The sequence below is a fragment of the Pseudonaja textilis genome, chromosome 3 (assembly GCF_049901715.1).
Source record: "Pseudonaja textilis isolate UNSWEBS1 chromosome 3, rPseTex1.2, whole genome shotgun sequence".
Classification (NCBI taxonomy): domain Eukaryota; kingdom Metazoa; phylum Chordata; class Lepidosauria; order Squamata; family Elapidae; genus Pseudonaja; species Pseudonaja textilis.
This window is the reverse complement of record NC_141992.1, coordinates 159631023-159644684: the sequence shown is the minus strand read 5'-3', so window position 1 is coordinate 159644684 and position 13662 is coordinate 159631023. Positions and strand designations below refer to the sequence as shown.

General features: G+C 33.9%; 1 protein-coding gene across 1 annotated transcript in view; it reads right to left on the bottom strand.

Annotated features, from left to right (window-relative positions):
* The window catches only part of LOC113435631 (chloride channel protein C-like), a 64215-nt gene that overhangs the window by 13308 nt on the left and 37245 nt on the right, over positions 1-13662 (bottom strand). The window contains exons 12-13 of the mRNA XM_026699603.2: positions 11380-11546; positions 3407-3586 (exon numbers count right to left, since the gene is read on the bottom strand). Coding sequence (XP_026555388.2) covers positions 3407-3586; positions 11380-11546 — 347 coding nt within the window. The remainder of the gene's footprint in view (positions 1-3406; positions 3587-11379; positions 11547-13662) is intronic.

Sequence of the window (13662 nt, the reverse complement as noted above, 5' to 3'; positions counted from 1 at the left end):
TAGAACATCCACTGAATAAACAATGTAACTTCAGTCAGACTTTCATTGTTCCTTTCGTTTGAGTCTCAAATAAACCAGTAAATAGATAAACATGGTGGTCTCCAACTGATGAAACTAAAGATAAACAAGAAACATCTTTTTTGTCTGCAACAGTTACACACAAGAATATTGTCTATCACTTTCAATACTGAAAATGATTGGAAATTTGGAAACTCATTGTATTTTTCTGAAGCTGTATTTGGGAGAACGAGTACTTTCTACAGTATGTCATCTTTAATGTCCCATAAATGAATTGCAGGCATTTTCAATTAAATTATTTTCAATGTGTGAAGTTTAAGTCATTTTTAACAAATAAACTAGTTTGTATCTTGGCAAAACTACCAACAGCACTGGTGCATTATACATTATTTCACTATTCAGCTGCACATTTAAAATATGGCAACTTTTGTTCATAAGCAGCCATCATTCATTTCATAAATTGATATTAAACAGACGAGTAACAAAAATCCATCCAAATGTCCCCAGGAAGGTTGCAATACCCAAGAGAGACATTCCATAGAAAAATGTAAAAATTGTAGCTTTACAATATTAAAATACAATTTGCAATTTCCACTTCCTCTATTTATAGCCTGAGAACATTACCATCACCATCATGTTTGCTGAAATCTGATACTGTAACTCCATTTTTTGCCATTTTCATTTTGGGAATATACAGTATATTAATTTAATAAATTACATTTATGGAACAGAAGAATATTATAAACCCTAAAATGATCAGATCACAATTAATGAACCATGATAATCCCAGAACTTTTCCCAAACCAAACTATGTGCATCCATTCAATGTAGCAACACATTTGCTATCTGTCATTGAAAATGGTAAATGTGTGTCCCCCAGCCACCAAAATGTTGCCTGTTCTTCTTCTATAGTGGATTCATAGGTTGTAATTGAGATGTCCAGGTGACAAATCACATTGTGACATCCAATGATATCACCAGGCAAGTGCAGCAGATTTTTTTAATACCTCCCCCCCACCGCCGCCATTACACCCTTCTGTGACCAAAGCTATGCCACCAAAATGTGGCTGCTTGTTTCTTAGTGGCATGAGATCAGGTTGTTGGAAAAGTATAGGTGGATTATTGACAGCCCATAAATAACATCTAGATCATAGATTAACCATCCCTGTTCCATAACTTGAAAAAGCCAACATCTGAAACCAAGACTGCAATACTTACTATGTTGAGACTGTACACAAATACATGTTCCTTAAGATTCATAGCACAAGCCTTCATAAAACTCACATCCACATTCTTCATCCTCTGTTCTTCTCTTTCCCTTCTGACAATCCATTGCAGACTCTTTGATATTTAATATTTGCTAACTCACTAGCAAGATTTTATTTTCTTTATATGAAAGGCTTGATTATTTGAAGCAAGGAGAGGGAAATGATTCCTTCCATTTCTGTAGTGTGTCTTCTCAACATTGTTCTAAGCCACTTTTACAAATGGATGAAAATATGGGATCCTACTATCTTTTCTCTTTTGACTTTGGAGAGGAGTTAAAGAATCTCTTTTCCTCCCCATTCATCCATTCAAATTAAGGAACTCTTACACCCTTTTTCATTTAAGGCCCATGGGCCATAGGTGTCAAACTCACCTTGTCCTGTTGCCATCACATGACATATTGTGATGTTTTTTTCCCTTCACAGAGCTGGGGTGGGCGTGGCCTGCACATGACACATCTGGCCTGCGGGCCACCAATTTGACACCCCTGCCTTAGGCAAAATAAGTATGCCTTTATTCTTTTGAAATGAATTTTAAAATTTTAAAGAGAGGGCCATGCAAGGAGGCTAGATAAAAAGCATTTTAAAAAGAGTAGTCTGATTTAAGAGCACTGGAAAATCATTGATCAGTAAGAGGAGATATTAGACAAGCTGGAGAATACAGAGAATGCTGTTCGCACATGGTCTATGAACAGAATCAGCCCAAGAATGATGGTTTTATTTTTTAAAAAAAAAATCTGAAAATTGTAATGGTACTATATGAAAAAGCCTGCTACTCTCTCTGGGAAAATTACAGATTCCACAGAAAATGAATAATTGTACCAATTTAGATATTTTGGGAGTCTCTATTTTTTAATCCTTTACTATTTCACATGTGAGATTTACAGTACTTTTAGCTTTTTATTCCTTGTTTTAAAATGTGTTATACAGGGTGTGTAAATATAACATCCAAATAACTGAAGTCTACCACTACCATTATAGAATTCAGAATGCTATGGACAATTTAATAGGGAAAGAATGAGACAATTATTTTGGCTCAATTATTTATTCGTATCAGTTCTTGTTTTATTGCAGCAGACATCTGGGAATTAAATGAGAGGGTTAAGCTTATTTAATGTAACAAATTCAACCTGGTGCAGACTCCATAGTTTACAAACTAATAGAAGTGTAGTTCTGTGATTTTTCAGACACTTCTTAATAATATTTAATGGATGCAACAGTAAGACAAAAGTCAAAGCATTTTAAGAATGTCAGATGGCTTCTCCAGACATGGGATTGGGTCCAAATTAGGTTTGCTGAATTTGTCTCATTCAGATCAATAAGTTAAGTGAACTGGACTAGAGCTAGTCAAGTCTTCCAATAGAGAAGACGAGCTGTAATATGCAAGGTTATATAAAGTTAACTTTTTTTTCCCAGAGGAAAAGTGGATATTTTGGGCATGAAAATAAGATGATAAGACAATTTAAATATTTTGCAGGCCAACAAATAGCAATCTGGCAAGGAGAGACATGCTAATTTGGCTGGTTGATTCTCTGCAGAGATAGATGTCCCACAAATTATGTACTTGACTGATAAGTTGGATCATCAGGCACAACTATAATGGTGGAATTTGTGTAATAACATCATCAGGCATGTGTCTTTTTTTTAAAAAATGTCACCACCAGTAGTGAACAATGAAAATCAACTACAGCACAAACTTTTTTGTGATCCTTCCCTACAGCAAATTCTTAGTATTAGGTCTTTCCTTTGCTGTTGGAATATTGATTTGTTTTATCTTTAAAAACATGAACTTAAGATAAAAACAAAAGGAAGATGGCTATCGATTTCCCCTCCTTCCAGTTTTATTTCAGTTGTATGAGAAGTTTGACTGCAGAAATGTTTCTATATCTTTTTCTGGAATGCCTTCAAGTCCCTAAGATTTTCTTCTGTTTCTAATGTCATATTGCACAGTAATTCAGAATAACCCACAAAGAACTCTAGGTGTCCAATATTGGATAAAGATATATACACTGTTGTTTCAAGAGCAAACAGTTGTAGATTGCAAGGCATCTACTCGTAATATATTGTGTTAAATTCTAAACACTGACCGAGTGGCTACTCTAAGGAGGAATGTAGTGTCTTACCTTGTAATTGTTCCCAGAAACACCTTGGATTGGTCTGGTTTAGATTTGTAAACCACTGGGAATCCACTATGGCTGGTGCTGGCAAGGACCTGAGCCAAGAAAGCAATGTTTTCCTTTAAATTGAGGACTCTGACATGAAGCTTCATGACATCTTTGGCAGCAAACAATTCCAGATTTAACCTGAAAAATACAAAGCAGACAGGCATAATTTATTTAGTAAACAAGAAACTAGGCATGCAATATCATTTTAGCATATGATGGTTTCATAGTGTGCTAGTGAAGTACGTCAAGCTAAAATTAGGTTTATCTATGAATATTTTGTTTAAAGCGTAATTGCCCAATAAACTAGTGATCAAGCATAGCCTTCTTACCTATGAGTAAAATCCATGATAAATTCAACCAGATGCAAGCCATTTTTTTACTAGAGGACAAGCACCTTTCATCAATTTATGTGAGGTTTTTCTTTTTAGCTTTTTGTTTTAATATCCTAACTGAAAATGAAATGCTTAGAAAATCACATTCAGTTAACAAAATGTTCTTGGAGTGAAGAAAAGTATGACAAAAAGATAAATAAATCTTAATTTTATAACAGTAGAGTAACGATTAGTATGAGTGAGACCAATTGTCCAGTTCAATATCCTACTAATATCATAATCTGAGGTTGGTGATCTTAGAAACCATGAACAACTGCTTGCACATTGAATAACAAGAGAACATTTGTGCCATATTGATTTTATTTATAGTATTTTAACAATGTAATAAAATATTATCATCCTGCAAATTTCATAGAATTACACTAAGAAGATATAAAATTTGAGATAAAATCTACTGGCTCTAGAAGGGAATCAATTATTATAATGAAGCAAGGCAATTAAGTCACACTGAAGTTATTTGGGTATGGAATTGGGTATGTCTAGTTTAATGAAAAGAAGGACTAAGGATGACAGGATAGCAGTGTTTCAATATCTAAGGGCTTGCCTCAAAGAAGGAGTCAATCTATCCTCCAAAGCACCTGAAGGCAGGACAAGAAGCAATGGATGGAAACTAATCAAGGAGAGAAGCAATCTAGAACTAAGGAGCAATTTCCTGACAGTTAGAACAATTAAGTTGAACAACTTGCCTCCATAAGTTGTAGATGCTCCAAAACTTTAAGAAAAGTTTGGATAACCATTTATCTGAAATGGTATAGGGTTTGTTGCCTGAGCAGGGGATTGGTCTAGAAGACCTCCAAGGTCCTTTCCAACTCTGGTATTCTGTATTATTTATTCTATATTTTTTGTTTCAAAGACAATCCTTTATTTTAGAGTGAAAAATATGTTGTTCAGACTTGACCTATAATGAAAGATCTTAAATTAGAATTATCATAACTATATACAAGGATCCTGGCATTCACAGTAACACATCAGAATTTTCTGTATCACTTTGCTGCCATCTCATGGATATCCAGATGCTTGCAGGATTACATATGTAATCCTGCTATAAACCTACAAGAACATTCCTCTGGAATAACTTTTTTTTAATAGAATACTTGGCCATAAGGATCAGTGCAAAGGAACAGACAGTTTTATTCATTCATATGTTTCACTGTAGTTTGTGTTCTAACTCAAGATATTCACTTCACTTGGTGGGAATGTTTATCTGTTATTTAGCTAGAGATTTTCATCAGAACAACATTGGATTTTAGTTTACTTTCTTGTAAACCATTTTTTTATTATGCTGAGTAACTATTAAACCTTATATAAATATATTTCATGAGTTTATTTTGGAGATGGCTTTATTTTCATGGTAATTGCCAGCTTCATTTGGTTAGCTCAGCAATGTTTGGATTCTGAATTATATACAAAACTGTAGGTTTGCCTGTAATTATTAACTGGATCCATGACTAAATCTTATTGGTTGTTTATGACTTCTTTGCAGTTATTCAGTGCATCTAGTTTTGGTTGGAAAAAAGTAATTAATACCCCTACTTATAAGGTTATGTTTCATATTCACATTTTGATTCTTTACACTGATGAATGTTTATATTTTATTTTGGTGCCCAATTTAATAAGTAAATTTAAAAAAACTAGAAAAGACTCAGTTCCCCTTTATATCTGATTTTTTTTTACTTTCAAAATGAGGGAGGGGTTCTAGCAATATCAGGTGACAATTCTCTTAGGTTATATAAAAAGAGAGGTGGTTTGATTGTGCAGTTACATAAGCAGGTGGGGACTTAAATTTGAAATATATTTCAGTTAATTTAATACCTGTGCCACTTGCTCCTCTACATAAGATTTTAAAGGTTAGTTGTTTTTTAACTACTGTAGTAGTAGAACAGATGGGACATAACATTCTAGATGTATTCTAAGGAGAATGCAAGTCACAAATCCAACCAGAACAAAATCATTTTGAGGATTTTTTTAATGCATATGTCTTATTTGAATCTATCTGTGGCATTTCTATTGAATTTTACAAGGTAAGCTAGCAAAGAATTTTGCAAAAATCCAGTAAAACCATTTTGCTTCCCCCTTTTTAATCTTTCTTTGTGCTAAATTTTGATAATAAGAAAGTCACATTACTACTGTGAATTCTATTAACAGCTGTTATACCAATATTATCTTAATAACATATTCAGTAAAGTTATAACTGTAAAAATAGGATTTCCTGATTTCCACAATTTTCTGAAATTTTATCAGTAGGGAGCTGAAAGTTTTCATTTCTAACTTTTGTAGCATTTCTCTGCCAACTGTGTGACATCATCATGATTGAATAAAGATTAATATCCCCAGCTAATATGCCTCCATGTCAACAAACTGCTATGTTTACTTTTATCTATAAAGCATTGAATGTTGGATTTAATAATATTTAGATTCATACTTTTCATTACATCATGCAATCTAGCTAATATTTACTGCAGATAATTTCATTCAGCTACAGAGCATCATCACAAAAGGTACACATATATTCATATCCCAAACCAATAAGCATTTAACTTCACCAATAAGCATTTAACTTCCATAAATATATTTTATAACTAAAGGGATATACAGATTTATTAATCTGTGCTCACTCTTGAGCCAGTCATTAATATTCTATTCTATATATTTTCACATGTTTCATTTCTATTAAATATTTCTCTTATATTAACCAACTAACATTAAACTCAATATTGGCACAAAATAATCCACAATTTAGGTCTATTACTTTGTCATACACTTTCTCTAAATTAAAATACAATACATTTTAATTTTTGCAATTCCATTTTTCAATGATTTGAAGAAATTTATGGTTAAAACACATTTAGAACTGAACTTTTTCTAGCAAATAGTCACCAAATAATTACCATTTTCATTCATTCCTGGATGCCCAATAACTTCTTTTCAGCTCATTAACTTTAATATATTTTCTTATCCAGTTCTCACCCATCTATTCATGCTCTCTAACAGAATAATTTTTCTCTGGATCCCATTCATCCAGAATGTTGTATAATTTCCATAAATTCACCCAGAATAAGGCTGAACAAATGGACAAGACAGACCTGTCTAGTAACATTGTAAACAATGAATTAAGAAAGGCTCCAACAGTCAACCATAAACCAGAAAAAATGTGATATTATCTAATCAAACACATGTTAAAGCACCATAACAAATATAAAAGCTCTCTCAATTATTCATAAGGAATTAAAATATAGCAGCTAGACAGCAGTGATCAGAGGTTAAATGAAGAGACTTTATGTATATTTTGAAAACCAAGTTTAGCACTTGGGGAAGTCATTCCACAATCTACCGGTAGGTCTCCAAGAAATGGTATTGTCTCAACCTCTCCAGTTTTTCTATTCTGCCAGTAGATATGGAATAGGAATCTGACAGTTAATATTAAAGATCACACATAAAAGAGAAAGAAAAGGAATCATATTGTTATTATTCCTAAAATGCAACAGATCTTTGCATTTATAAATAGACCTCAGTTTAAAAAAATAAGCCAGATGCATCAATGTCTGCATCATCACAAGGGGTTAATCTGGTTGTTTTTAAGCAGAAAAAAACCTCAGTAATTTCTTTTGTCTGCCAGCTGATGACTAGATATTGGAACAGCTTTAACTAATTAGTAGAGTGTCCCATCCAATAACTAGATTCACTGTGTCTGCCACCTGCAAACTACTGCATTCTGAGATCAATGAACCTTCTTTCTGGCACATAGAAACTATTCAATCTCTGTTTTTCTTTCTCAGCAGGAAATCAGTTGCTCTCTGTACATTATCTATAATAGCCTGAAAAGGAACAGAGGATACATAAGCACTCCATAAGCCTGAAACAAAATATATGAACTCCATATGTTGCTCTCTGGAGCTTTGTTCTGCAAAGTGTGTGGACATGGAAGAGATTTTATTTCATGAAGCTTATCAGAAATAGGAAATTTAGAAGTCAGTAGGAGGGAGTGTTTTAATACAAAGCAAGTACCCATAAAGAATCGCAGTTTTGCTACAGCATCTGCTGAGCTTTTGCTAGTGTATTGTTCAAGTACTAAGGAAGAATGTTCTTGATCCTACATTACTGGGTTGGATAAAAAGTAGACATGAAATCCCACAGGCAGAAGGAAAGAGGATATAGGGCTTAATGTAATATGTGAAGGATGGTATAGATAGGCAGATCCCAAACCAAAGATAGTCAGGGCCTGTGGAAATTAATGAATTAATTAATTAGTTATAAGTTGTATCATGAGCAACCTAAAGTATAATATGAAATAGCATGCTCCTCTTTGTGCAGTTTCCTTTATCATTCATTTCAGTTATATGTACATATGCACTCATACTGTTATATGTTCCTGATATATTCCATGATGTTAAAGTAAAGAAAATTGCCATTATGCTATTGATATTAAATTGTCTTCTAAAATGTATTGTGAAATGTTCTCTTGTTTCTGGAGAATGTAGCTATTAATAACTTTAAGAAACAACTAAGATTTGGAATTTTTAAAAAATGTCAGTAGCTTGAGTTGTACTTTTCTCTTCAATAAGATTCATAGGGCAATTCATCATCATATTAGAATCCCCAAAAATTAAAAGAGAGCAATATGATTATTTGATAAGCGACTTCTAGGATTTACTATATCACAACTAAAATATGGATATTCCAACAGCCATGTCTTCTGTCATTATTTTTTAACTCATGAGATTGCCAAAATGTACAGCCTCATACCTCAGATCCACACACACTTCTCAAACTCACTGAAAAAAATTACCCATGTCACTCTAGAAAAATTAGATTTCAGATATAATTTACATTGAACTTCTAGGTGACAGATTTCTACCTAAAATTTTTCAAAATAATTTTTCTATATACTAATTCCATCTATTAAAAATATATATACATTCCAATTTTCAAAATCCATATTAGCATTGTGGAAGAGGAAATTTGAAAAGCTCAAGTATGCAATAAAAAATCAACTATTCAATATAATGCCATCCTGTTTTTATTTAAAACAATGTACAATGCCTACAACATGCTCAGAATTCTTGGCTTCAGCTTTATCAGCTTTATGTGGTATAGCAGGCAGAAATCTCCAGTGAAAGCTTTGACAGAAGTAATGTTAAACTAGAACAGATTTAATCAAGTCTTTAACTGACCTTATTGCATTAAAGTGCTAGATGTAAAATGATGAAGTGTACAGGAGTTTATCAAAGCAAGAAGCTCTGCCAAGTTGTTGATGTGTTCAACAACTCTTACCCTTATGAAAGAGCACTTCCTGGCACCTAGCAACTCTGAGCATTCCAGCCTGCTAGTTTATAACTAGAAATGCAACACATAAGTAGGAGTCAAAGGGCACCCTTTTTACTTACATTCATCTCAATCAGCCAAAACATAAAACATAAAAGCCCATGTGATCAGCAATAAATATTTGCACACAAAAGTGAATAACTACACTATGCAACAAGAAAAACAGTCTTTCTTGTTCATTGTTTATTAACAGAAAGTCTCAACATTTGAGACTTTCAGTCTGGGAAGTCGTCAAACTTGGCTAAAAACATACCATGATGAATACATTACCTTTTTCTCATCTCAGAGTACAAAGAGACAACAGTATATCTATTCCACAAAAGATTAGAGAAATAGAAGAACATACATGTTCCCATTCCTCCTCAAAAAAAAGTTACAGTGCCATCATTCATTACATTCTAAGTTACTTTTAATTATAACACTACACCCCTTGTGGATATGTGATTGCAAAAAACATGGAAATAGAAGGACAAGATACTATTCAAAGCTAATAAAGTCTTGGCCATTCAGTTATAGCCTTCTAACTGACAGCTGCAACCCATTAGAATTTGTTACAGGGGACAAGGGCAATGGTCTTAAATTGGGACAGGCAATAGACTTACTGAATAAGCTTGCTGGTTCGTAGACCAGATTGCCATTGATGGAAGATAAGAAAAGGTCTATGTGTTTGCAGTCACTTGAAATTGGGCACTAAGAGTGAGATCAGGGCATATTCTCCCCTTTCCTTCCAATATATCATCTTGGCCTTAATCTTCCGCCACAGGCTTACCTAGAAATGTCTCCAGTGGGAGATGGAATAGCAGCCAGGTTGTCCCCAATGGTAGTGGGAGAGAGAGCTACTGCCAACTAGATTTGAAAAAGTCAGGGGAGATGGTTTGCAATATTATATTGTAGGAATAATTCTTAATATTTGAGTGAAGAGTACTATTGTATGCTGAGGGGAGGCCCAGTGAAAGATATTTCCAACAGCAGGCCCTGTGTGGATTCTGGTTGGGCTGGAGACTCCCATTTAGTTATATGGGCATGGAGGTATTAGGTAGCCTCAGCAAGACATGGGCATATGTAGTTATATTTTGAAACTGTAATACCCAATGAAACAAATAGGGTTCTCTGTAATATGAATTCTGTCACTTATTGACTTGATCCATGCCTTTCCATGTTCCTTTGGGTAGTCAGGCTGAGTGTGAGTGATTGGATACAAGAAATAGTCAAATCAGTGAATACAAGAAATATTGAATGTAGGAAAGGCCACTGTTTTAAAATCTTTGTGTAGTCTATTTATTTTTCAAGAGGCAAGTTCAACTCTAACAAATGGTCAGTTGAATATTTCATCGAAACCTTGTACCCTTCATCAATTCTTTCCATTTTAATTATAAATAATGAAATCAATAATGCCATTTTTCCACTTCCATATGTATGTACGGAAAGACTTCTTAAGTCTTAATAAACACTTATTTGAAACATAGAGTTTTCCCACACAGATGCTTGTTAAATTGTCAGAGTATATTCATGAACTGGAATAGAGCATGGTAACAAGGTCAGCCAATGAAAAGTCATAGCAGCTAAGTCAGCCAATGAGGACTGTTTTGGAAACTGAAACGAGAATTAGCCTAGGCTGGAAACTGAAACTAGAAGTAGCTTAGACGTGGCAACTATGTTAAGCTCTGCAGCTCTGAAGCTATGTTGAGCTCTGAGTTTGTCTATTGAAAATAAAACTGCTTCTCTCCTCTGCTGTGTATAACGCTTGCTAGTGAAGTTACTTGCAACCTGTTTCTGTCTGAGTTTGCTCCATGTTGGAGTAATCTACAACTGGTTTGTAAAATCTACTTATTATGTTTATAAAGATGTTAAATGAAGCATCAGCCATCTGTGTTTACAAAACTCTGAATATAAATACTTACTGTTCTCATTCACTGTTGAGTCTCCAAATGGCATAACTAATTTTTCTGCATCTTTTTCCATGTTTCCATTCACCCACTATTAACAGTAATTATATACAATATTGCACAGATATATCCCCAAATATTCCTGACACTATAAATTAAATACGTTTCAGCTCTATGACAAATTTCAGATCAGAAGTCACTCAAAATGTCATCCGATCTCTAATCCTGTAAACATGACCAAATAAGGGAACCACTTATTGTACAGTGATTTGGTCCACCACTTTACCAGATTTCATCATTTAAGATTTGCAAGGGGGGGGGAACCACTCACCCATTTTTATTCTGGTAGACAAATGGTTCAACATCTAGATATGGTATGCTTTTTAATTTCAGTAAAGAACTGTACAAAGACATGTTAAACCAGTCGCCAACCATTTTTGCTAACATGACAGCCAGCATGATGAGTAACAAGGATTGTACATCATTTGTGATTTCTACCTAAATGAGGAGGGAAAAGAAAGAATATATTACTGGAAAATAAATGTATCAATGAGATCAATAACCTTTAAAACTGAGTTATAATTACAATGAAGTCTTTAAATAATTATTACCATTAAATAAATCATTTGGAAATAGAATATGGCACATACTAATTTTTTACACCATATTTCTTTTCTGGTGATTTTCTGCCTGACAAAGTATTGTTTTATTTAATTTTATAGAGAAGCCTGCAAATTGTACCTTTGACCTTTCACTCGAAAAGCATGTACTCTACACTGAGCATGACTGGCAAAATAGGAAGAAACCACCTAATAGTTCAACTCCAGCAACCACTCTAGATAGTGTCTCCAATGACTTATTTCTACCTGTAAAAGTGATAGATATCTTTTCAATCTTTGTGTTAAGATTAATTAATTACAGCTATAAGTCTAGTTCCCCTGTTAATTATTTCAATGTACTATAGCATGAATCAATGAATTGATTGACAGTAGCATCACCAACTATTAGTGATAACAGCTGCTATCAAATAGGAGTTTTTAAACCAGTATAGACTTCATTAGGAAAGAGCTGTGACAATATCAGCTAAGTTTCAACATCTTAATAATAAATGGAAGATGGAAGGCAGGAAGGCAAAAAAGCAACAATTAGAAATTGAGAGATAATTTTTCCCCATGCCATTGTCTCAGGTAAAATCATTATCTCATAAACTGAAATTTTATCCATGGGCAGAAAAACATATAATTACTGCTCATATGTAACGTTCTGCTATAAAACAAAGAGCAGCTTCCGATGATCTAAATTCCCCTGAAATTAGAACAAAAGTGAGAAATTAAGTCAATCTTCCCTCACCATCCTAATCCAAATCAGGGAGAGCCATTGCTGCCTTTTATTGTCCATAAAAAGAAAAATAAGGAGTGAGAGATCCTACTCAAAGTTTGCTCCCATCAGTTTTGTCTTGTGACATGCATGACTTTGTCACTTAAAACCATATTTAGGAGAAAATCTAACATTTTTATGAATAGCTTTAGATGCTATTCAATAAAGTAATCATACACCTTTATGATACTAGGTACATAACAATGTATTAGGCACAACAAACCAAGAACAACATGAAGAATAATTGCTCAGAGTAATTTATTACTGTTAACCCATAGACAGGAATCTTGCCAAACTAAAGCACACTCTGCCTAATTATCACTCATATCCTGTGAAGATTTAAGGAGGATCTTTCCTAGGCCTCTTTCTGCGTACCAAGGACTGACTTGCCTCTTGGCTGTTTGGGAAAGACAGCCTCCCTCCGGGAAACTCTGAACCAGATTCCACAACAACATGCCACTGTTACACTTCTGGGGTTATATTTTAATTCACAGCAACACTATTAAATGGAAAATATAGAGCTAGTATGATAATGACATTGGTTTAACCTTTTTCCCCCATTGACACCTACCCAGAATCTCAGAACAATTCTCTGTCTCAGACCCTTTCCTCCAATATAGTATTCCACTATGGATTTTAGTCATCCAGAGGAAAAAATAAAAAAATAGTGTGTTCAACTAAATGTGCTTAAAAGCTTATACATAATCAGTTGTGCCTTCTCAAGCTTCCTGATAAACTAATGATTCAAAATATATTCAATATGTATTCCAAAAAAATTCAGATTTAGTAGTGAATGCAAAAAAAAAATCTGCACTTGAAAAATACCATAGAGAATCCTTGCAAAGGATTTTCTGACCTTCGCTACAGTCTTCTTGAATATGCATTCCTATGCACATTCAATAGACAAAGGCTGATTGTACATGATGTTATTTGACATAGCCATGTGAATTTTTTAAAAATAAGGATGGGACAACTTGAACAGGAATTTTATTGCGCAGGGAAGGGGATTTAAGCTTTTCTTCCAGTACTGCAATCTTAATCAGTCAGGTTCCTTTTGGAAATGAAAGGTTAATTTCTTTGCACTACTGGGGGGATTTCAACCAAGTCTGCAGGGCCAATAGAATAATCTAACTATCCCTTCTCTCAGGGCCTATCATAATTCTATATGCATCTTCCCAATCTTAGTCTCAGGTTTCAAGTGCCTATGCCAAATGCTTAATTGTGATTCTCACATACC